The sequence below is a fragment of the Xiphophorus couchianus genome, chromosome 23 (genome assembly GCF_001444195.1).
Source record: "Xiphophorus couchianus chromosome 23, X_couchianus-1.0, whole genome shotgun sequence".
Lineage (NCBI taxonomy): Eukaryota > Metazoa > Chordata > Actinopteri > Cyprinodontiformes > Poeciliidae > Xiphophorus > Xiphophorus couchianus.
In genome coordinates, this window is record NC_040250.1 from 529,549 (window position 1) to 554,799 (window position 25,251).

A 25,251-nucleotide genomic window follows, 5' to 3' on the forward strand; every position below is an offset into this window, starting at 1 on the left:
GAAGTCGTCCCAACATGGCTCCTCTGTTAACCCGTTAATGTTTTTACCAATGCTGCTCTGAGCAGCAGCTCAGCTGATGCTAATTGTTGCTGGCTAATCTGTAGGAGCTGAGTAGGGGAGGAGCTGTGCCTCAAAGGCGGGGCTAGGGCCACCCTGGCGTTTAGCAGCTGAATGGTTGCCATGGAGATTAAAGGAATGAACATGAATGAACCAAAACAAAACTCCAGGTTTGTTTCTGATGAAGGAATAATGATAAAACATGATGGAAACGTGATACCGGCCCTTTAAGACAGAGACAATGCTAAATATTCTGCCCAAACTTTTCCTCATTCAGTCACATTTCGATTTAGTAGAAACCGACCCAATCGGACCGGACAAGACGGACCGGCTCACCTGATGTTCTGACAGGGGTCGCTGGCCGCAGTCTCGTCGCACAGCGCCCCCATCCGGCCCGGAGGGCAGCTGCAGGTGACCCCGGTCTGACCTCCCTCCCTGCAGGCTCCAGCTGCGCACACACTACAAGCGTGGCACCCGACCAGAACCGCCGGGCCCTGGACAAACGCTTCAGTTAACTTTACTTAGAAAGCAACGATTCACAACTGGTCACCAGATAAAATCAGAATTTCGACAAACACTGTTAAAATTCTCAGGAAAAAGAAAAAAATTAGTTTGATGTCAAAATTGTAAGGAAAAATGTTGAATTCTAATATTAATTTCTTATTAAAATACAAATTCAGATATTAAATTAATTCTGTCTTAAATTAAACTCACGGTTTGAGTTTAATGTCAAAATTTTGTGAAAAGTTTTAATTCTTAGGTTAAAGTCAGAATCCACATCAGTGATGGGTGGAGTTAAACCAGAGGATGTTTTCTTAGCAGAGGTCAGAGGTCAGGGGCCGATGATGGTGTGCTCGGTCTCACCTTGCCCGGCGGTTCTGCTGTGGTTCTGAAGCTCAGGTCCTGCATCTCTCCGTTGATCCGAACTTTGTGGATGCAGCCGTCGAAACCCGGAGGAGGTCGCTCCGGGCCGGGACGCAGCCCTGAGGCCGCCACCAGGGGGGGCACTCCTGAGAACACGCAGCGCAAAGATCAGCCTGAGGAAAAGCCTGATGACCTCAGACTCTCCTCTGAAACTATTATGAGACAAACAGCAAAGAGCCAAAGAATAAAGAATTTAAGATTAAAAAGTCCAAATTATGAAATAAAAATCTGAATTTTGGAGGGAAAAAATGTCAGAATTCAGAGAAAAAAGTAAAAATTGTGAGAATAAAGTTATAATTTTTAAAGTCAAATTTTGAGAACAAAGTTTGCATGATTTTTGTTGATCTATTTTTCTTTTCAGGAATTCTGGGTCAAACAGATCTACAGACGGGTTTTCATCTTTAATGTAAAATATTTCTTTTGCGGGGCGTGCTGTGGTGGCGCAGCGGGTTAGCACGCCCCACGTTTGGAGGCCTTAGTCCTCGACGCGGACGTCGCGGGTTCGACTCCCGGTCCCGGCGACCTTTGCCGCATGTCCTCCCCCCTCTCCTCGCCCTCCTTCCTGTCTGCCTACTGTAGAAAAAATACGCCGCAAAAACTCTTCAGAGAAAAAAAAATAATAATAATTCTTTGGTTTAATTATTTTTTGGCCAATCGACCTTCGGAGTCTGAATATTCCAGTTAGCGATTAATCGATTAGCTGGTGATCATTTCCTCCACACTGCCGCCCCCTGCTGGAGCGCAGTGAGAACTGCAACCTGAACAAATGCAGCTGTGTGTGTGTGTGTGTGTGTGTGTGTGTGTACCGCCGATGTAGAGCTGGGTGTTGTGGTCGACGGAGGGCTGGCGGCCCAGCTTGCCCAGACTCTTGGGGGCGCCGTTGTCCACCACCAGGCTGAGTGAGCGGTTCTGGATCAGCAGCTCTACGGTGTGGAAGAGTCCGTCGCTGACCGACTCCACACTGAAACACACACACACACACACACACACGCACGTCACATTTGAAGACATGGAAACATGAATCATTTGGTTTTCACCGTTGAATTCATGTGTGTCCAAGTGTTCATAAAACAGGATGTGATGAACCAGCTGCGGATGTGAACGTGTGATTACTTCCTTTATGATGGTGTAAATGTGAAGTTTCTAGCTGAGAGCAACAGACATGCTCATAGTTTCCATTAGCAACCATGTCACTAAATAATGGACGGTCCTCTTTTGAGGCGGACTCGCACCGTCCTAGTCAAAGTTCTTCTCTTCATGCCTGCAGCAGCAGATCCTCCAGGAACATTTTCCAGTCTGCTGCTGTGACACCACCTGTCCACCAGGGGGCGGTGTGTTCGATCCCTGCAGCAGGAACCCTGCAGAGCATCTGGACCTGAGAACAGCTAGCTATTCGCTAACGCTGCTTTCCTCCCACTTCACCGTCTGCACGGTTGGTTCTGGATGTCAATACTTTCTGCTGATTCTGCAGCAACGTTGTGTGTGGATACAAACATGAACATTAGCATGCTAACCTCTCAGGTCGCATGATTCTTATGTTTCCCCTTAACTACTTGAATTTCAAGATGGCAGTCATTTTTGAGCCAGTTATTGCCATGAAATGTTTCCCACCTTCATAACTTGGATGAACTTTATGTCTCGTCATGTTTATAAAACTTTAACGTGACAAAATGCAGAAGAATCAGAAACTGAGGATTTTACTGTTCCTCAGTGAAAGGAGAAGAGCGACATTAGCGTTAGCTTCTACTTATCTTTTTGTCTAGCAGTTTACCGTTAGCTTCTGCTAACTTTTTAGCATGCTAAACAGTTTAGTGTTAGTTATTAGCTTATGCTGTTTTGTGTTTAGCGGTTTAATATTAGCTTCTGGTACTTTTTTAAATGTGCTTTGTAGTTTAGTGTTAGCATAGCTAAGATTCTTGCTTAGTGAACCTAACAACTGGTAATAACTATGGCTGATTTTAGAAAAAACATATTTTCTCCAATACAATCATGGCAGCCATTTTGAATTTTTTAGTGGCCAACAGATTTTCTGTTCTAAAATGAATTCTTCTTTCTGCACAAGAAAGATTTTCTCATATATTCAATTATCTGCAGCTCCATCATATGAAGATGGTGAAAAAGGAAAACCTTCCTCCCACTCATCCCTCCATCATCATCATCATCATCATCAGTTCTTCCCTCCACTGTTTGCTGATGAACAACAGTAGCTGTTCTCTCTGCGACCTGATGGGAGATTAGCGTGACATTTAGTAAAGGGCAACCTATTAATGCACAGCACACAACACACACATGCACGTACACACCCCTACACGCCCACAAACACACACGTCTGTAAAATTCAGCTTGATTTAAAGCAGAACTCACAATTTCATCAAGATGGTTCGGTCTCAGGAATCAGGTAAAATATGTAACCAATTAGTTTAGAAGAAGAAAAATTACTTTATTCATCCCAGCAGGGAAATTATTTCGCAGTTACAGCAAGAATTTTTTATACACAGATTAATACACACAGAACAGGAGCTGCAGGCAGCCAGCTGAGCCGGCGCCATTTTGAAGGAGGACATGCGGCAAAGGTCGTCGGGAGTCGAACCCGCGACGTCCGCGGGTCTAAGGCCTCCAAATGTGGGGCGTGCTAATCCGCTGCGCCACCACAGCAGTAAATAAAGTATTTATTAATAAGTAAATAAATATCCAACCACTTAATATGGAATTTGTTGAATTTTAGCAACGATGATTTATTCAAAAAACCATAACACTAAGAAATAATAATAGTTACTCTGATAAATAGACCAGTAACCAAAAATCCCTCAAAAACTATAAAAGGTTTAAATCACCAGCTCTTACCAGGGCTGGTTACACAAAACCAAAAGGTTAGCTTCACTAACCGCTGATACGCAGCTACGCTAATGCTACACCGCTAAACACATAAGAAAGATTAGCAGAAGCTAGCACTTAGCTGCTAAAAACACCAAAGCACCAGAGTTTTTAGCAGACCTTCATGGTCTGAGACTCGCTAAAATCCTCAGTTTCTGATTCTGCTGCTTTTTATCACGTTAAAGTTTTATGAGTTCATCCAAGTCCTGACCAGGGGAACCTTTACAGAAATAACTGGTTTAAAAGAGCTGGCGCTCAGGTAGACGGTCAGCCAAGTGAGCTCACCTGTAGACGGTGGTGGGTGGGTAGTGGGTGATGTCATAAATGAGGCGGATGTGTCCCTGGTACAGCTCCAGCGCCAGCGGGTCGAGGTCGTCCTTATACAGCAGGACGCCGTTGTCCTTATCAGTGGCCACCTGGAGGAGAGAACGCTGCTGATCAATACGATCGATTACCGTATTTTCCGCACTATAAGGTGCACCTTCAATGAATGGCCTATTTTAAAACTTTTTTCATATATAAGGCGCATAGAATAGGCGCTACAGTGAGGCTGGGTTACCTTGTGCATCCATTAGATGGAGCTGCACTAAAGGGAATGTCAACAAAACAGTCAGATAGGTCAGTCAAACTTTATTAATAGATTACAAACCAGCGTTCTGAAACTCCCTTCATTCCCAAAATGAACAGCTGTTGCTTCCTCCACTTCTGCACCATTGATTGTTCATGTTAAATTCTCTCTCTGCTGCTTTATGGGCTCTTTGCACCTCAGCTTAATGATGAACATCGATCCGAAGCCCCGACAATAAGCTGGAGAAAAGTTTTAAGATGTTCGCCTCGTTATACACTGAAACTAAGGTGAGTTTTACTTTCTTTAAACTTTGTGGCTAACGTTAGCTTTAGCTTATGCTAGACATTTGTCTTGTAAAAATGTGCTATTTAAGTATCTAAACATTTTTCATCCATTCTAACGGACAATGTTTTTACCTTGTGTTCAAGTATATTACGTGGTTTATTGTCGTTAGTGTCAGAGACCAAGTAACGGGGATTTTACGGTTCAGGCTTTTTGCTTCTGCAGCCTGAGGAACAACAAGCCCATAGCTTAACAGTAGAGCAGCTCTGGTGTCGGAGTTCTAGTTCAGCTGACTGTTCAGGTTCAGTTGTTGCTTTTAGAAAAATATGGCCGTGTTCCTTAAGGTCTCCGTGTTATTGCACTTTATTAGTTTAGCATGTTTCTTGTGAAGCAGGACGGTGTTTACAGCAGTGTGTCCAGGCGGGTCAGTAGCTCGGCTGTCTGGTTCTGGTCTGCTCTCTGGTTCCCATAAACTCTTTCAGGCTGAATACAGAAGTGATTCCATGGAAATAACACAGGAGGCTCCTTTACCTTCTGCTTTAGGCTGAAGAAGTTGATCCGGAGTGAAGTGAAGGCTGTAAACTTTGCTGTGCAGCTTTAGCTTTAACTGGTAGCGACAAATATTTACAAACCACCGTCTTCTTAATTCAGGATCGCTTGGAAATCCATGAAAACTTAAAAGCCCATTATATTAGGAAGTCAATAATGTTCATAGTATTGTTTTATTTGCGTCTGAAATAAGACTTTGTCTTTTCTAGCTGTCATGGTAACTCAAAGCGGAAAAAAAGAGCCGCATTTGCGCATGCGGTTGTGACGTCATCGCGGCAGGTGCAAAGAGCCCATTACCGTGTTCTACTGCGTCACTGATCGCCTTGAGCTTAAACTCTGCGTTGTAAGCGTGTCTCGGAGCCATTTTGGGGTCTTTACACAAAACCCAGCTTGCACTGCTGGCTGCATCGGCGGCTGCTTTCCCGTTTCTTCTTCTACGGGGGAAAATGAAGTCGGCGGCTGCTTACCGTAGTTGCCAGACCTGCTGTGGCTCAATATTGGTCCATATATAAGGCGCACCGGATTATAAGGCTCACTGTCGGCTTTTGAGAAAACTGAAGGTTTTTAGGTGTGCCTTATAGTGCGGAAAATACGGTAATCTATAATCGATGTTACAGGATCAATACGACCAATTAATCAATAAACCGAGAGAAAACTCATAACTTCACTTCAAATCAACAGACGGTCCAGCCGGGTGGCGGCAGCATCATGCTGTGGGCTCATCTCAAGCCAACCCATTGGAAACCCATTCTGCTGCAGACAAAGGTCAAAGGTCAGCCCCACCTGCAGTGAAATATGTGCCGTCGGTCGCAGCTTGGTGCCGTGCAGCTCCACGAACCCGTCTCGACCCAGGAAGTGGACGGTGGAGATTTTGTCGCACTTATTGCCGTAGTAACCAGGTATGCAGCGGCAGATGGGTTCCCCGGCAACCACCAGGCAGTGGCCGCCATTCTGGCACTCTGATTGGTCGCAGGGGCTGGTCTGCAGCAAGATCATTGGTGGAGGGTTCTCACAGAACAGCCCACTGGGAAAGAGGGGGCAGGAAGTGAGGTCGGACATTTCAGAATAAAAGGATTCAAATCTGAATGAAACTTCATGGAGTTTATCAATAAAACAGATAAATTATAAAAACGTTTTAAATAAGTTTTCAAACTTTGGAGATAAAAACAAAATAAAAAACAGTTTTAATTCACTATTTTATATAATTTATTACTGTTACTAATATCTGTGATAGTCTTTTATATTCAACAGCAGCGACAAATTAACAAAAATACAAAATCATTTTCTGTTCTGTAATGTCTCTTTCATACAAAGGAGTTTTTCACAGCCACTAAAAAACAAAGTCATAACTTTATTCTCTTTATTTTAACTTCATTCTTGTATGACTTTATTGTCATTTTTTATTTTAATTATTTAATTTTTGGTAGTATTGTGCTAATACTGGTGATACAAAGTAAAAAAAAAGGTTCCTGCCAAGTTTTCTGATATTAAAAATAAATAACGGTTAATTTTAACTGACCAAAAAAAAAAGATCAGATTAACTTCAGAAAGAGAGAAAATTTATCTGTTTATTATCTTTAAATAGCTGGTTTTAATTATAAATACAATATTGACTTTTAATCAAATGTTAGATTTCACTTTACTACCAAACTGGAAAGTTTGGTAGTAAAGTAGTTTTACAGAACAATCTCCTTCCAAGCCTTGAAACACCTCATTGAAACCCTGATCGGTCTCTGAAAGTCCAATTAGACGCAATTTTAAATAAAATACAGTAAAAATATTTTTAAAAACAAATAAAACTTTTAATTTGATCCACAAATTTTTTTGTTTCTCTGCTTCTCTCACCGCCTGTTGCTGATGAATTAGTTTCACTCTCGGCAGCTGTAATTAACCACATGGTGCTGTGCGCGCACACACACACACACACCCCACCCACACACACACGCGCGCGCGCGCACGTTTGCGTGACTACCTTTGTGGGGACTTTCCATTGACTTCCATTCATTTCTACAGCCCAACCCTCATCCTAACTCTAACCAAAACTCAATTCACACCAATTCACACATCGCTGTCTGGTGAGGGACTTTGCTCTCTGGTGCCACACAAACCACCTGGAACTCAACACAGCTAAGACGAAGGAGCTGGTTATAGACTTTGGGAGGTCCAGACCAAAGCCGAGACCAGTCACATTAGAGGAAACTGAGGTTGAGGTCGTGGACGCCTACAAATACCTCGGGCTGTGGCTGGACAGTAAACTGGATTGGTCAAAACACACTAGCCACCTGTATGGGAAAGTGCAGAGCAGGATGTACTTCCTGAGGAGACTGCGGTCCTTTAACATCTGCAGCAAACTGCTCTGGATGTTCTACCAGTCTGTGATTGCCAGTGTCCTCTTCTACACCGTGGTGTGCTGGGGAGGCAGCATATCCAAGAAGGACACGTCCAGACTGGACAAACTGACCAGGCGTGCCGGCTCTGTGGTCGGCATGAAGCTGGACTCTCTGGTGACGGTGGCAGAGGCGAGGACACTGAACAAACTGCTGGACATCATGAACGATAGCAGCCACCCTCTACACGCCGTCATCAGCAGCCAGAGGAGCCGGTTCAGTGACAGACTGCTGCTTCCCAAGTGCCGGACCAATAGATTTAAGAACTCTTTTGTCCCCCATGCCGTCAGACTGTACAATTCCTCATTGGGGGCGGGGGGCCAGGACAGAGGGTGGAAGGAGTAGTGACCCCTTGGTCAAACCACATAGTACAATACGATATCACTGGTCAATCTATCCGCCAAATTTTTATATTTTTTTGGTGTTTTATTTATATTTATTTATATTCTTATATTCTATATTCTTATTCCTTGTTTCTTGCATAATTTAAGGTTTTTCTTGCATAATTTAAGGTTTTGGTTACTCACATTTAGTGTGTATTTAATTTAGTATTTAATTTGTATTTTTGTATTCTTTTGCATTTTTGCTTACTGTGTGTTATCTTTGTTTTTTGCCTGGGAGCTGCTGGTAACTTCAATTTCCTGAGGGAGTTTTCCCAAGGGATCAATAAAGTACAAGTCTAAGTCTAAGTCTAGTAATAAATCTGACCCCTGACCAGGCTCTGGTCCCCACAATGTAGTATGTGTCAAGAAAATGGTCCCCACAAGGTACTACAAACAAACGAGCGCACACACACACACACACACACACACAGACACACACACAGGTTCACCTGAAGCCCTCCTTGCAGACGCAGGTGTATCCGTTAATGGCGTCCACGCACTCGGCTCCATGCTGGCATTTGTTCTCCAGACAGTCGTCGTAGTCCAGCTCACAGCGCTGGCCCACGAAGCCCGGCGGACACTCGCACCTGGTTACACACCAGAAGGTCAAAGGCCAATGAACAGCCAGCATCGGAGGACGAGAAAACACGATGTCTAAGGAGTAGTTTCTCTTTACTGTGGATTTTCTGTGGTTCTGATCCGACTTTACAGACGTATCGGGTCAAACGTACGACCGTTTTATAAAATGGCAAAATGCGACTGATGCTGACTCCAAAACTAGTGCAACAGAAAAACGATGCACAGAAATGGATGCAAAAGGAAAAATAGTATAAATCACGGCTGACGCCACCAAACTGGAGTCCTCCAGGCCACTAGGGGGAGTCGACAACCAAACCGTACGGGACTAGAAGTTCGGTGAAGACAGGAAGTCCAGAAGAAAGTTGGAGAACGAAAAACATTTTTATCTTTTACAATTTTATAGCAGAGCAGCATTTATCCACAGGTAATAAAATTCAAAAAAGATTTTTATTCTGATTTTCTCCTTCCGACAACATGAAGGACGCTCAGATTATCAGGATGACTCCAAACATAATCAGAAATTTTCCTCCGATCTAAAATATCCAACATGACCTCTGAGGTCAAACGAGGTCGCAGCCTGTTGAACGACAGCCAATCAGAAAGCGAGGAGATGTAAACATGGAGAAGAATCCAAAGTACAGGTTGTTTGTTTGTTTGTTTGTTTAATTGTTTGTTTGCATAATTCGTGTTTTCAGCTACGAACCCTGGAATTAAGTTCCTGTATGTAAACTTCTGACCCGCAAAGTTTTGTTCTGAGGGAAATAAAACAGGAAGTGACCTCGCTGCTCCAGCCTTCTCCTCCAGCACATGACCTTGGTGACCTTTGACCCCTCGTGGAGCCGGCCTCACCTGTAGCCGCGGCCAACTTGGACGCACTTGGAGTCATGCTGACACGGGTCGAAGCCGGTGAGACACGGGTCCACCACCTCGTCACACAGGTCACCTGGGGGGCAGAGAGACTCAGGGGTCAAAGGTCAGAGGCTTCACAGACAGAGGGCAGAGCAGCAAGTCTGCGTGACCGCCTCCACTTTCAGCCACTGGGACACCAACATGTCCAAAGGGTCAAAGGTCAGCAGACAGGAAGTTGGACCTGAGGAAAAAACTTTCAGGAATAGTTCAGGAACATAGACGTTTTTCCAACTTCCTGGATTTGAGCGAATTGAGATTCTGATGATGGACAGAAACCTGACCTCTGACCCCAGACCCGCTGGTGTGACCTGGAGCTGCTAACTGTGTGTGTGTGTGTGTGTGTGTACCGCTGTAGTTGGGCGGGCACAGACAGGTGTAGTTGTTGACGCCGTCGATGCAGGTGGAGTTGTTCTCACAGTCGTTGTCGTCGCAATCATCAGGATTTATCTCACAGCGCGGACCCTCGAAGCCTGGCGGACACACACAACTGCACACGCACCCAAACACACACAGGAACACGCCCACACACACGCACAGGAACACGCCCACACACACGCACAGGAACACGCCCACACACACGCACAGGAACACGCCCACACACACGCACAGGAACACGCCCACACACACGCACAGGAACACGCCCACACACACACACAGGAACACGCCCACACACACAGGAACACGCCCACACACACACACAGGAACACGCCCACACACACACACAGGAACACGCCCACACACACACACAGGAACACGCCCACACACACAGGAACACGCCCACACACACAAGAACACGCCCACACACACACAGGAACACGCCCACACACACACACAAGAACACGCCCACACACACACAGGAACACGCCCACACACACACACACACGCACACACACAGGAACACGCCCACACACACACAGGAACACGCCCACACACACACACACACACCCGCACACACACAGGAACACGCCCACACAAACACACACAAACACACAAGTTTGTATTTCTACCAGCGCTGGACGATACGGCTGTATAACCGATGATATTAGCGTTTCCTATCAGTCAATATCGATAATCATTGATAATATTTTGTCATGTAATACCGAACGCTGCCACCTGGTGGCGTTACTGCTCCTGGTTTATATTCATTTATTTCTCCACATCGTTGTTTTTATTTTTTAGTCGTTACTCAGGAACTACTCAGTAACACGGTTACTGTACAGGTTGTTGCTAGGCAACCAAAGAATGAGTGAGTTAGTTGATGCTACCAGCTAGCTTAGCTTAGCATTGAGAGGCCTTTCCTCTGCCTACACCTCCCAGAATGCTGTGCGGTTCTGGATCAGAGTTCAGTGAATATTTTATCAGATCTATTCAAAATAAAATTCAAAAATACTTTATTGATTCTAAAGAGAAATGGATCAGAACCTCCGATTGGTCGACTCCGAGCCGTACCTGAACTGGTCATCCCGTCCAGGTGGGATGTGGCAGGTTCCTCCATTATGACACGGGAAGCTGATGCAGGCGTTGATGGCCGCCTCACAGTCCTGACCCTGAGAGACGGGGAGGACAGGGGGACGGAGGGAACGAGGAGGACAGGAAGACGCAGAGAGAGACAGGAAGTGGCGTTAGCAGCAGCTTCCTCCACTTCTTCATCCAGAATCTCATATTTTCCGTCTACATAATCTTTAATCACATCTTTGTTCTGGTTCTGGTCCAGGTTCTGGTTTCTTCCTATTTTAATTCAGTTTTTCCTCTCTGCTGTCGCCCCCTGCTGGTCCCAGAGGGACGTGACTCCAACGTTCTGAGTTCAGACTTTAATGTCTTCCAGAAAGGCTAATAAACGTTTCAGGCTTGATAAAGTGCATGGAGTTGGTCCAGAAGCTCAGGCAGCCGATGAAACTCATAACAAAGATTAACGAGGCCATAAATCACAGAGATACAGGAAAATATTCTCTGGACTATCAGGGAAAACATGCGCAGAGTTTGGATTCCTGACCAACTTTCAGTCTGGAAAAGTTCAGTTAAACACAGGAGCCGTCAGGAAGCAGAAGCTGCACATTTTAAACTCTTATTTTGAAAATCAAACATCCACTTTCATTACAGTTTTAGTTCTGAGAGAAAAGGGAAAAATACTGTTTTCTAAACCATGTTAGATTAACTCTTATTCTGAAAGTCCATATTAACCAGTTAATATGATTGGAGGCTCCTTTATGTAGATTACCTGTGAGCTTTATTTTGAAAGGTCAACTGCAGTTGATGTGTTGTGTTTAGATCAATTGATAAGTTGGAACCTAATTCCTCAATAATCTAACAATGAGAGGTTAAAGCTTTTAATCTGAAAGGTATGAATGAGTTTCAAATGTCAGATTTAGTCCCTCTAATAACATCATTCTCACAAATTAAATTAATAAAGTTTATAGATACAGTACAGATATAACTAAAACCTAATATTACATTAAACACGAAACTGTAGAAAGTTACAGGAATAAAACTGTAACGCTGCACCGATCTGTTGGAATGATAAAACAATTCTGTATGTTTTTTTAAACCAAAATTTATTTGGATAATCATTCTGCTCTGAAAAACATAAAACCGCCAGAATTTACCAGAAAGCATCAGGAAATGATCAGCAACCAGGTGAAACTTAAAGAAATGATCATTAAACATCTTAAATTATTCAGAAATAATAATTCAAATTCCAACATTTCTGAGCAAAAAGCTTAGAAAGAAACATGAGTGATGAGAAGTTAGGATGAAAACTTTGAGAGAAACAGACGCATGTGAAGGAAACCCAGAATTAGCAGATTATGTTGGATTATGAATGTTTGACTGTCATGGACTAAATATTTTACTGGAGTTTATTATCGGATCCTTGTTGATGTAAAAACAGTTTTCTGTCAATAATTTGGATTTTGTTTTGACCAAAAAGTGAAACTGATTAGAATCCATCAGTGGAACGTCAATAATCTGAGTTTGTTAACGTTTAACATGTAACTTCAGAACGTTTTGTCCCAATAGGGAGCTAACAGGCTAACAGTTTCTCACCTTGAACCCGAACGGACAGGTGCAGCGGTAGGAGCCTGCAGCACCGGAGACGCAGGTGCCGTTGTTCCTGCAGGGAGCTGACAGGCAGGGGGCGCACTTCGACATCAGACTGATGTCCACAGGACCTGGATGTTACAGGAAGAGGAAGAGAAGGATCAGAGCTGCAACCCGAGGAAACGGGAAAACGCTCCGTCTGGTCAGCGAATGGAAAGAGGAACGTATCCTGCTTCAGTTCAACTCATCAACATCTTTAATCCTGGAAACATCTGGAATAAAGTTTGACATTTTCTATCAAGAGAAAAATCCATATTTTACGTCAGCAGTTGTCTGAGGTTTAATTTCAGCCAGTTTATAGAAATGATATAACTATAACTCTGCGCTAGTTTTGACGCTGAAGGAAAAAAAAATTATTTTCTGTTTTTTTTCTAGAAAATGTCTGCGATTAATCTCAAAACTTCAGACGTTTTTTGGCAGAAGTTTCCTCCTCCTTTAATTGTTTTCTATCTACAATGGGCCTAATACGCCGTAGGAGTTGTCCTCCATTTTGTAACTAGACAGGAAGTCATGCCATCGCCACGGAGACGATACTAGAACGTACGCATGAGCTGAAAGAACCAAAACAGAGAAAATAACAAAACCAGCCTCATCTTTGTTGAAAGAAAACATTTGGAGTCGTTTTGGTTTTTACTGAATTCAAGGTTTGGAAAACAAAGATTGGGAAATTCAGGAACGCCGCTAATGGGCGGAGCTAAGCTACGAGCTCTGGGATTGGTCAGAAGTTTATGAGCGTGTTTTATGCATAAATGTTTCTCTTCTACTGGTCCGGTTCCACTTCCCTGTTTTTGAACTGCAGGCGACATGAAAATGGAGCTTTAGTCCGACGCAGTGAGGAATTACGTAGATTTTAACAAGTTTTTGCAAAATAAATAACACCTCACCTTTACACTGGAACCTGTTGAGCGGCGTGGTGAGCAGCAGCCTGTCGGCCATGTCTGCAGGTCCGGCACAGCGAGCGATGCCTGCAACAACAGCGCCACACCTGGTCAGATTTGGGCACTACACCACAGGTGTGTTGACAGTTGATTGGTTACCCGGTTCCTTGAAGCCGGCCTTGACCCACTGAGACAGCCAGCGCAGGTCACAGTTACAGTACAGCGGGTTGGCGCCGAGGGCTCTGCGCAGCAAACACACCGTCAGGACCAGGTTACACACACACACACACACACACACACACACACACACAGAGTGAGAGCGACACCTACAGGTGGGACAGGGAGGTGAGGTGGCCAAACGCGCCTTCGGGGATGGTTGAAAGGTCGTTTCCATGGAGAGTCCTGAAGACGAGAGGCAGGAATGGAAACATGATCAGTCAGACCTGCAGTTCATGTTAGATAAGATTTATTTATTATTGTCATCAACAGATTACAACGAGATTGAGATTTGCTTGACTCGAGTTAAAATGCAGGTTATGTGTATATACATAATATACAATATACATATACATACAGTACATACATAAAAAAGATAAAGAAATAAATAGTACAAAATGAGAAATAAATAGACATCAGAAGATGGTTGCAGCGCCTAGAGGTGTCGCAACAGAATTTACATGTCATATTGTTATAGAGAAATAATAATCAATAGGAACAAAGGAATACATTCCCACCAAGAAACTTTTGACACATTTCCAAGATTTTTCTAGACAATTTCTGAGATTAATCTCAAAATTTCAGAGTTTTTGTTTGACTTTTCAAACACTTTGCGAGTTTCTTGGTAGAAATGTTATTCTTCCGTGTAGGGCAGGCCCAACACGTCCATATTTTATTCTTTTCATATTTTATTTTTCTATTCTATTTTAATTTAATTTAGTTTAATAATGTGAGAAAACCACAATTTTCTGTTTAATTTGGTGGTATTTAATACAGCTGACACAAAATGATGATAAAATATTATGAAGAATTTATGCCTTGTTCATGGAACAGCAGGCGGCCATCTTGATAGAAGAGAAAATGGCCACCAATTAAAACTTGCATCTCTACAACAAACAGATTTATTAGTGAGGATGTTGTGTGTGTGTGTGTGTGTGTGTTTAATGAAAGTTTTGTCTCTGCGGACAGCAGAATGTTTCCTGCTGTAAACTGGTTCACGTTCCATCAGAGCGCAGGGACAGCTATCAAACCGGCACCAGCAGAGCTCTGTGTATGTGTGTGTGGGTGTGTGTGTGCATGAAGGTCAGCCTGCTCCAGTCTGCTCTGTGTGTGTGTTTCTAATGTCTTTAAGTGTTCCTGTGTGTTTGTGTAAGGTGGTCTAACAGCCCTGCACTAGCCTCGCCCACAGGGGGTTCTGGGTAATGAGGAAGTGACAGTGATGACTGCCTGGCATCCAGTTGCTTTGCGGGGGCAGAGAGGGATCAGTCCCCATGGCAACATCAACTAAAATGAAAGGAAGGAAGCATGAAAGAATAAAAAAATCTGCAGTAAACTTCTCCAAGGTGAAATGCTTCATGAGATGCAGTCGATAGGCGGAGGAAAGGCCACAAACACGTCTGCTCTCAGGGGGGCGGAGCCACAAACACGTCCGCTCTCAGGGGGGCGGAGCCACAAACACGTCCGCTGTCAGGGGGGCGGAGCCACAAACACGTCCGCTGTCAGGGGGGCGGAGCCACAAACACGTCCGCTCTCAGGGGGGCGGAGCCACAAACACGTCCGCTTTCAGGGGGGCGGAGCCACAAACATGTCTGCTCTCAGGGGGGCGGAGCCAGAAAGACTTTTACTCGCTACTGCTGGTTTAGCACTAGAGTAGCTAAGATTCTTGTTTAGCAAATTACTGGTTAGTAAATCTAATGTTTTGGTTAGCTGTGGCTAATAACTATTACTGACTATCAATATTTTAATTCCTCAGTAAAAGTCTGACACCAAGTAAAAATCTCAGCATCAGCTGCTTGTTCTGAACAAATGATGCAAACAAAAAGACGCTTTTATGCAGAGATAATGTGATAAAATCAGGATTTAACTCGATTTAACTCGCATTATAGATACATGCATATTTATTACTGGCTTAAATTAACTTAAAAATGAAGTCAATGGAAAATATAAAAATCTAATAATTCGGTAAGTTGTGTGAGAAAGTGCAGTGGTTTGTGTCTGTAGTGGAGGTGTGGGGGGTCAGCGAGCTTCTGAGACGGAGGGCGGACAACCGGAGGGATGACGGAGCGCGAATGCGGCTGAACGCCGATCCATCATGTCTGACCGGGTGGAGGAGGGATGGATGGACCTCCACCTGCTCCAGCACCAGAGACGCTCTAAGCTGCATAATTAACATTCCTGCTGTTTTTCTGCCCTGATATGATGTATTGTAAATAATCTGTCTTTTACAATGTTTAGTAAACATGCTCATTTTGGAGAATTTTTTAAATATGGGGTAAAACTAAAAGAAAACAATGTTTGGGTTATTTAGTTTATCATATTATTGATACATTTATAAATGTCACAGCTCCAAACTACATATTGAGTTAGCTCAGAGCTAGCTTATTATTTAGCAAACTCAAAGCTAAACATTAGCATAAAGCTAAATTTTTAGTGTGAATTAAATATTTAGTTGATAAACTAATTAGTTTGTTAAATAAAAGTTCAGTTTGAAACATTTCTAAATGAACGAACATCATGGTGAAAATCTGGCTTTGGGAATGAAGCCCGTTTCTGACTGTGTGACCAGCGGCAGCATCATGCTGGTGGAAATCAGCTGAACGTCATTTCCATCGCGAGTTCAAATGTCCGTTTATAAATTCTGCTCAGTATTTTCTCTTGTATTGTTGTATGTTAAATTATTACTATTATTGTTAATATTATTTATTTCTATATTGTTTTAACACCGTGTGAACCTTTATACCTGAAGCTGCTATTATGCCTGAATTTCCTGCAGGACAATAAAGGTTGTTTCTATTCTACTCTATTCTATTTCAATCTATTCTCTGCAGTTGTGACTCACAGCAGGCGCAGCGAGCGCAGTCCGTCGAAGGCGTGGAGCGGGACGCAGCGGATCTGGTTGTAGCTCAGGATGCTGAAGGAAACACAAACAAAACTCACGATTTTCTCAGGAACAAAAACATCTGAAGGCCGACTGGATTTCCTTTAGGGGAATCAGAGAAAAGGGACTGAAAATGAATAATTGTAAAACCAAGTTTAATGTTTGTCTGTTGCATAAAATCTGTGGTTATAATGAGACAAGAGATATGAATGTTTTTAGGCCAGGATTTAAAAAGCAGTCCAGGAAGTTGTTTCTATTTAATAGACATAAAAACCAAAAATGTCACCAGAAAATGAAATTCTCAGCAGGTTGGTCAAAGTTCAGCCTGATCCTGCAGGAAACTTACAGCGTGGCCAGCTGAGTCATGTTGCTGAAGGTGAAGGGAGCCACTGTGCTGATGCTGTTGTTGCTCAAATCCCTGTCAACAAACACAGTAGAGTCAGCAACCAGCCAGCAGGGGGGGCCAGTGAGCCTAGCAGCATGCTGGGGTGGGATGGAGGGCAGGGGGGGTTACATACACCAGGGAGAGCTGCTTCAGGGCGGCCAGCTCCTTCGGAACCGACGACAGCTGGTTCCCCTCCAGGTACCTGACAGGAAACAAGCCGGGATCATTTCTGCTCTACATGGGCCGACTTCTCAGCCTGCTGGCTTCAGAACCTCCATAAACATTAATAACGGTTTATATCGGTTAATAATTGTTTATGACAGCTAATAGCGGTTAATAACGGTTTATAATGGCTAATAACTGTCATTAATAACTGTCCTAGCTGTTAATAACTAAAAATAATCAAGTCTGAAATCATATTTCTTTCACTCAACTCGAGCTCGAGTCTCAAAGTCGAGCCTCTGACAGTTTTCAAAATTTAATCGTCACCAAGCAATCAGAAATAAAATGTTATTCTTCTCGAGTTATTCTTGGTGAAACCATCAGACATGGTTTCCTGGATCTTGCTGATCCTCCTCAGGTCAGAAGTAGGTCATGTGGACAGAATGATGGAGTATCTTCTCCAGGCTGATCAATACCTAATCACTGCTATTGACCCAGCAGCCCCGGCCCATTTCACAGCTGCTCTGCTGCTGCGTGGTTCTGGTTCTGCCTCAGAGCAATAACTCATGATTACTGCTGCAGGTTTCCAGACCCGACTCTGGTTTACTGAAAACACGTCTGCTCCAGCCCACTCACAACTCCGTGGTGTCCTTGGGGATGCCCTTGGGCAGCGCGTGCAGGCCGCGGTTGCTGCAGCGCACCACTCCGTCTGAGCATGTGCAGACGTCAGGGCAACCAGACGCAGGAAGGCAGCCATTTTCCTCGCCACCTGGACAGAGAGAGGAGACTGGTGAGAGGAAAACAGATTCACCGGTCCACAGCTCAGAGTCTAAACCTGAAACTAGAAAAATGTTATTTTACTGAGGAATTATTAATGACATCATGAAGAAACAACATTTATCTGGCTCATATCTGCAGCCAGCTGTAGGAAAAACTGCAACCTGTGGTGACTAGATGTTCCTCTGAAGGAAAGTTTACATTTTAAATAAATTAATGTTTCCAAACAAAATTAAAAGATTTTTTTTTAATCCAAAGCTTAAATTCAGAAGGAAAAACACAGCAGCTCTTTAAAAAATAGATCTATATAAATATTTGTGTCACTGCTGGATGAGGTCGTATTTAACTGTGACCTGACTGGTTCTGTTAGAGTAAAACGGGTCGACACAGCAGAACCTCCCTTCCTAAACAAACAACTGCATTTTCACATATAGATTCACAATTTGACATTTTGAAAAAAATAATTTGCTTAATGAAAACAAGTTTGAAAAAACGTTTGTTTTTTGATAAAAAGGATGAGATACTGTAGCTTTTAGTTTATTTCTCAAAACTGAAAGGAAACTTTTCACATGACCAACAGGATGTTACTACTGGAGGAAACCACAAAGAAGACAACGACAGGAAGTGGCTGGAGGACGATGGAGCTGCATGTTTTCTAATGACTCATGTGAACAAACTTATTCACATGTGATTTTAATTGTGTTTCTTATTTAATGGAAACACTGCAGTTACATTAGCAGAATATTGACAAAGTTTTGCAAACATTTATAATGAAATGCAGCTTCTGTCTCTTATTTAAATACAACATGTTTATTGTGGGTCTAAATCTGAAGAAATGGGGCATATCCTGTGAAACTTTTTTTCATGTCCATAAAGCATGTTTTCAGTTTCTGATGGGTTTTTTTTGTGTGTGTGTGTGTGTGTGTGTGTGTGTGACAGGTGTAAAACTCTCAGTGTCCTGCCTGCTGCATCAGGACCAGGTGTTTTTATTGTTTGTACTTATTGATCTGCAGATGAAGGTTAAACGTTCTATAACTCATCTAAGTTATAAATTAATGTCACTAATTAACATTTGAAGCAGTAATTAATGTCTGTATCTGTTAGCTAACTGAAGCTAACTGCAGTATAGCTGCTCCAGACAAACAGAAGGAGCCGCTGTAGTTTGACAAGTTCTCTGCTCCTTAAACTGGTAAGTCTGTCCGCATACGGCACATTTGCTTTTTAAGACATTGTGGTTGTAATGATCACTCATTCACACAAACAGACTGATTGCAATCACTCAGCCTCTGATAAAAGGCTCAGAGATGAATGCTGCTGTTGCTCTTGGCTGCAGCCTCTTCCAGCTCCGGCGTTCGGTCGGCAGCACGGCTCTGGTGGCGAACGCGAGCCGCCCAACCGCCGTCCCAAACGTAAAACAGCCCAGTGGAAACCATAATGAAGGATAATGAGAGCTGGAAGTCGAGCCAATCACAACACGACTGGAACTGGAGTTCATGCGTAATCTAAAAACGGAAAGCTTACAGCCTCCATGTTGTTTCCCTGTGTTTGAAACTCCATCATGTGAATGAGACACTCAGGACAAACATCGCTCTTCATCAGGCCTGCAGCTTCCAGCAATCCATTAATCTATCAATTCTGGAGATTAATCGATTATTCATCAGAATTATCTACTATTTTATCGGTTATTCTGATTTGTTGATTAAACGTCAGAATAATGTATATTTTTATCAATTATTCTGATGACTAATCGACTATTTGTCAGAAAAGTGGCATATTCTGACGATAAATTGATTAATCGTCAGAATAAATCATTGTTCTGTCAATTATTGTGATTCGGAATAATCAATGATTATTCATCAGAATAATCGAATAATACATTACTCTGATGATTAATTGAATTTAAAAAAATTGATTTGATTTGAATTCCTAACATTCAAAACCAGGATTCCTCTCATCATTCGGATGCATCTTTTACAGATAAAGTCATATTTTGTTTTAATATTTATATATTTTGTTCAGTTTGGATTTTACTGCTCTGGTCTTTTTGGATTCCCGTTAATTAATTGATTACTAAATCAGTTGATGATCAATCTAAATGATTAATCACGATTAATCGTTTCAGCCCTGCTCCTCATGTCGTCGTCCTGCGTTCGCTGCTCCCTCCGGCCGTTTCGTCGTCGTGGTTTTATAGTCAAGCTGATTTCTAAATGTGGGATAAATGTTCACTTCTGGCCGACGAGGGCGCCGTCTGTGAACGTGAGTCTGATCTGCAGCGTGGCGCTCATGGCAGCTGCTGCCTGCGGCTGACTCACGCTACACTAATTGAACTAACATCTCAATGTGCGCTAAATATCTTCTCACAAATTCAATTAACTTTACCTTTCCCCCGGCTGCATCTGGACACCTTAACGGCCGTTTCAGCTCACTAAAAATAGACCCGGTGTGTGTGTGTGTGTGTGTGTGTGTGTGTGTGGAGCACACTGTGGTGGACAGTGTGTTTGTCTTCAGACCTCTGACTGTTGGTCCGGAGCCAGTGAACAATCGATTTGATGTTGCTGCTGATCCAGATCTGTGATTTCTACGACCTGAGCCATGAAACAAAGGTCAAACAAAACGCCTCATTTTCACTTTGCATTAAGGATTTACTGCGCTCCTCCTTCATGGCATTACGTTTTATTTTAGCAGGATGAGAAGGATTTAAGGTTGGTCATTAGGCTGGGCTGATTTAAGGGTTCAAGGTGGGACGGATTTATGAGAAGGTCTGAGAAAAATTCTGGTTTCTACAGGAACCGGCCCAATAAATCTCCAAAACCATTTCCTGGAAACGGAAACAGGAAGTTAGAAACGTTTCACCTTCTACAAGAACGCTGAAGAATTTAAATTAAAATCAGTTACAACATTTAATTTCCCTTTGAGGCCAATAAAGTATTTCTGATTTGAAATTCAACAAACAACAAAAGCTGACGAGCAGAGAGAGGGATGGATGGTTGGATGTCTGGTTGGATCAGATTTTCGGCTTTTAAGGTTTTTGGCTCTTGAGATTCTTGGAAACTTTAATTTTTCTTTTCATGTTTGACTTTTGTACCATTTAACGAGAAAAGTTCAGGTTTCCTTCCTGAAGCGTTTCAGGGTAGTGGACAGCATTAGCATAATTAGCATCATTAGCATTAGCAACATTAACATCATCCTCATAATTAGCATCATTAGCATCCTTAGCATTAGCATGCCTGGCGTCTGACCGTCACAGGTGAAGTCGGGCGTGGCTACGTCCTGGATGGGGATCTCCTTCAGGAAACTGGGCCTGTGGCAGCGCGGGTTCCCGCTCACCACCCGGGTCTTCTTCAGCCACTGGCCCAGCCAGGCCAGGTGGCAGTCGCACACGTACGGGTTGGACAGCAGGTTACTGTGGACGGGAAGGGGTCAGAGGTCAGGAAAAAACTCAACTTGATTCCATCCAAAGCTCCATTCAGAAATAACATCCCATAATAGAGAGATTAGCTCGTAAAATTTGGATCTGCAAACATAAATGTATCTGAGAGGAGAGAATGGAAGTTCGTCCTCCCCTCATCGCCTCTTTCTCTTTGTTTCTGTTTCTAAACAGAAAATGTTCAGATCCATTCAACCTGAAAGGGCGGCAGCAGCCAATCAGCAGCAGCGGCTGGAGCGCGCGCAGTTTGATGCTGCAGCTGAATTTATTACTGGTTTCAGTTCTGAAAAACCTGAACAGAACCAGAAGGTTCTGACTCAGATACTTACATTCAGACTAAAAGCAAAGGAATGGGAATCTAACATAAAAATGCAGAATAGCTTAAAATTTGTGGATTTAATTGAACACATTCACGTTTTTCCAACATTTTCTGTGGCGATGGGAAAAAAATCTAAAATGTTTCTGTATTTATGATTAAAAACAGTTTTATCTATGCTAGTTTTCCTCAGCAGTGTGTGCTGAAATATAATCTGAATTATTTACACATTTCCACCAACTGATTCTCATTAACTGTGAATTTCCTGTCAGCTTTTCTCTGATTGTGACACAGAAAGGAAGCCAACCAGCCAATCATGTCTGGTTGCTAGGGAAACAATAACAAACATTTGGCCAATCAGTATCGCTGAAATTGTTGACTGGGATATTAAAATGGGGGAAGTTTTGTGTTGTCATGGTGATAAAGTTTTCCAGATGGCCACTTACCTACAGCTTCTGTTTCATTAGCATTAGCTTCCATATTGCTTTGTTCAGCTGCAGCTGTTTTAATCAGGTAAGAACTTTACTGGGTTTATATGATGCTTCTACTGCTGTGGTTAGCAGGAAGCTAATGCTGCTGTGGTTAGCAGGAAGCTAGTCCTGCTGTGGTTAGCAGGAAGCTAGTCCTGCTGTGGTTAGCATTAAGCTAATACTGCTGTGGTTAGCATGAAGCTAGTCCTGCTGTGGTTAGCATTAAGCTAGTCCTGCTGTGGATAGCAGGAAGCTAGTCCTGCTGAGGTTAGCATGAAGCTAATACTGCTGTGGTTAGCATGAAGCTAATACTGCTGGGGTTAGCATGAAGCTAGTCCTGCTGTAATTAGCATGAAGCTAGTCCTGCTGTGGTTAGCATGAAGCTAATACTGCTGGGGTTAGCATGAAGCTACTCCTGCTGTAATTAGCATGAAGCTAGTCCTGCTGTGGTTAGCATTAAGCTAATACTGCTGTAATTAGCATGAAGCTAGTCCTGCTGTGGTTAGCATGAGGCTAATACTGCTGTGGTTAGCATGAGGCTAGTCCTGCTGTGGTTAGCATTAAGCTAATGCTGCTGTGGTTAGCTGGAAGCTAGTCCTGCTGTGGTTAGCAGGAAGCTAGTCCTGCTGTGGTTAGCATTAAGCTAATACTGCTGTGGTTAGCATGAAGCTAGTCCTGCTGTGGTTAGCATGAAGCTAGTCCTGCTGTGGTTAGCATGAAGCTAGTCCTGCTGTGGTTAGCATGAAGCTGTTACTGCTGTGGATAGTAGGAAGCTAGTCCTGCTGAGGTTAGCATGAAGCTAATACTGCTGTGGTTAGCATGAAGCTAATACTGCTGGGGTTAGCATGAAGCTAGTCCTGCTGTAATTAGCATGAAGCTAGTCCTGCTGTGGTTAGCATTAAGCTAATACTGCTGTGGTCAGCATGAAGCTAGTCCTGCTGTGGTTAGCATGAGGCTAATACTGTTGATCTGTTGACACTGATATAATAATTAAATATTCTGCAGTAAAGCCCCTAAAGGTTATTTTCTTTTTGAATAATGTTCCTGTTTGTGTCGTTTCCCTCGACGCTGCGCTTCGCTCTGCGCTGACGGGGCCGAAGGTCAGATCACAGGGCGGAACGACACCATGGGGCAGATTGATCATATTCATAATTCAGGAACTTTCCGTGTATGAAGTCAGAGCGATGAAGCAAGCTTTGGACCAAAATCGTTTAAGTGGAACCATTAAAAGAAAACGCTGCGGGTCAGAACCGGGTGCTGGTCGCATTGGACCCGGAGTCCGGCCCAAACCAACAAACATTTCCTCATTCTGCTCCAAAAACAGGTAAAAAGCAGATTAAGAAGAGACTATAAACTGGATGTGAAGTTTCTACCAGCCAGCCTCCATCTGGTTAAGTTGAAGTTTGTATCTTCATCTTAACTGAAACCAAACCAGCCTGATCTGAAACCTTCCTCCTCCTCCTCTTCCTCACATCCTAACCAATCAAATCAGATCAATTAGTTTAATAATCCAGCAGGTCATTCAGCAGCAGCTGAGCTCGGCGTCAGCAGGACAAAACCACACTGCAGCTCCAGTGTGTGTGTGTGTGTGTGTGTGTGTGTGTGTGTGTAGATACTTTGATAACAAATGTCCTGGGATTCTAGCCAACAGACTCGATGAAGATGAGCATCTGTGAGGAAGATGATTTCCACAGAGAAACGTGCAGCAATAACAAGCTGTGTGTGAGAGAGATGCAGAGCAGCAGGTGAGGATGATGAGGGTGAGGAAGGTGACTCACATGGTGGAGAGCGAGTGCAGGGTGGCGAAGGCCCCCGGGGCGATGCTGGAGATCCGGTTGTCGTAGAGGGAGAGGAGGCGCACCGAGCTCAGGCCACTGAAGGTCCCGTTATCGATGCAGCTGATCTGGTTGCTGCGCAGCATGCTGCACACACACACACACACAGTTTACAAAACCACTTCATCAGATTTTTCTACAGATCATTTCTGACATAATCATATTTTTATAGTTTATTAGAATAAAGTTTTTAAAATAATCCCAGATCAATTTAATCTGTGATCAATGTGTGAATCTCCCAGCATTCCTTGCTCTCAGATTTCCTCGTTTCTCATTGGCTGATGTTTCAAATCTTCCCAAGCAGAAAAATCTCATGAATTTCACATGTGAAACCAGGAAATGCATGAAAGATACACATGTGGCTCACAAACTTTCACATATAAACGGACATGTGTGTCTGGATCTGAGACGCAGCGCCTAAACGACGTAAACTGCTTGTGTGGGGAAAAAAATAATTTCTCATCAGTTTGAAAGGCTAATAAATAGATTCATAAAGATAAACATAAAGAATATCAATTATTTGAACATGTTTATAAATGCATGACATAGCTGCAGTTTTCTGTATAAATTACTGTTTTAATTTATTTCAGTTAATGAACATGTTTTCTCCACTTCAGTTTTTGTTAGTTTTATTTAATTATAATAACATTGTGCTGGTGATTTTGCGATGAAGAATCAATCGAGTGTTTCCCTCGGTTCTGACGACTGGCAGTAATTATTTCACTGAAATGATTCAGGACAAATTCAGGAGATTTGATCTGAGATGATGTCATCCTGGACAGGAAGCGCGCTGTCGGCCATGACGGCCCGGAACATGACATCATCAAGGAGAGTAAGTGAGTTAGTTAGCATTAGCCATCTCTGGACAGGCTAACCAGGTTAGCGGGGCTATTACTGGAGCAGGAGCCTCTTAACATAATACAGAAACCGCCATGATGGCATTAGGGACTCATTAGTCTGTATATATGTACATGATAGCATTACAGAGTCACACACACACACACACACACACACTCTGGGCCTTAATTGGACGGTGTGTGGGGGTCAGGCATGTCCCTCTGGTTTCTGTTTCTGTTCTTCCTGTGAGGACAGGAGCTGCTGCAGGAACCAGCGCCATTCAAAATGGTGTCAAAATTAACAAATATGGCTGAAAGGAAACATCAAATCAAACGAGATGTTTTTCAAACAGCAAGCCATTTTATTTAGGGGTGCAACGATTTACCGGTGCCGATCTCCTTAATGTTGGGAGATCGGTGATCAGCCGATTTTTACATGTGAAGCCGATCTTATCCACCAATC

The 25,251-nt window shown here is 43.2% G+C and overlaps 1 protein-coding gene across 1 annotated transcript in view; it reads right to left on the bottom strand.

The window, feature by feature from the left end:
* The window catches only part of slit3 (slit homolog 3 (Drosophila)), a 207,294-nt gene that overhangs the window by 2,653 nt on the left and 179,390 nt on the right, over nt 1-25,251 (bottom strand). The window contains exons 18-36 of the mRNA XM_028008117.1: nt 23,896-24,039; nt 21,144-21,307; nt 17,764-17,896; nt 17,099-17,167; nt 16,927-16,998; nt 16,542-16,613; nt 13,817-13,888; nt 13,646-13,728; nt 13,493-13,573; nt 12,555-12,679; nt 10,962-11,059; nt 9,860-9,999; nt 9,453-9,546; nt 8,474-8,611; nt 6,038-6,278; nt 4,141-4,271; nt 1,788-1,942; nt 922-1,067; nt 394-551 (exon numbers count right to left, since the gene is read on the bottom strand). Coding sequence (XP_027863918.1) covers nt 394-551; nt 922-1,067; nt 1,788-1,942; nt 4,141-4,271; nt 6,038-6,278; nt 8,474-8,611; nt 9,453-9,546; nt 9,860-9,999; nt 10,962-11,059; nt 12,555-12,679; nt 13,493-13,573; nt 13,646-13,728; nt 13,817-13,888; nt 16,542-16,613; nt 16,927-16,998; nt 17,099-17,167; nt 17,764-17,896; nt 21,144-21,307; nt 23,896-24,039 — 2,316 coding nt within the window. The remainder of the gene's footprint in view (nt 1-393; nt 552-921; nt 1,068-1,787; nt 1,943-4,140; nt 4,272-6,037; nt 6,279-8,473; nt 8,612-9,452; nt 9,547-9,859; nt 10,000-10,961; nt 11,060-12,554; nt 12,680-13,492; nt 13,574-13,645; nt 13,729-13,816; nt 13,889-16,541; nt 16,614-16,926; nt 16,999-17,098; nt 17,168-17,763; nt 17,897-21,143; nt 21,308-23,895; nt 24,040-25,251) is intronic.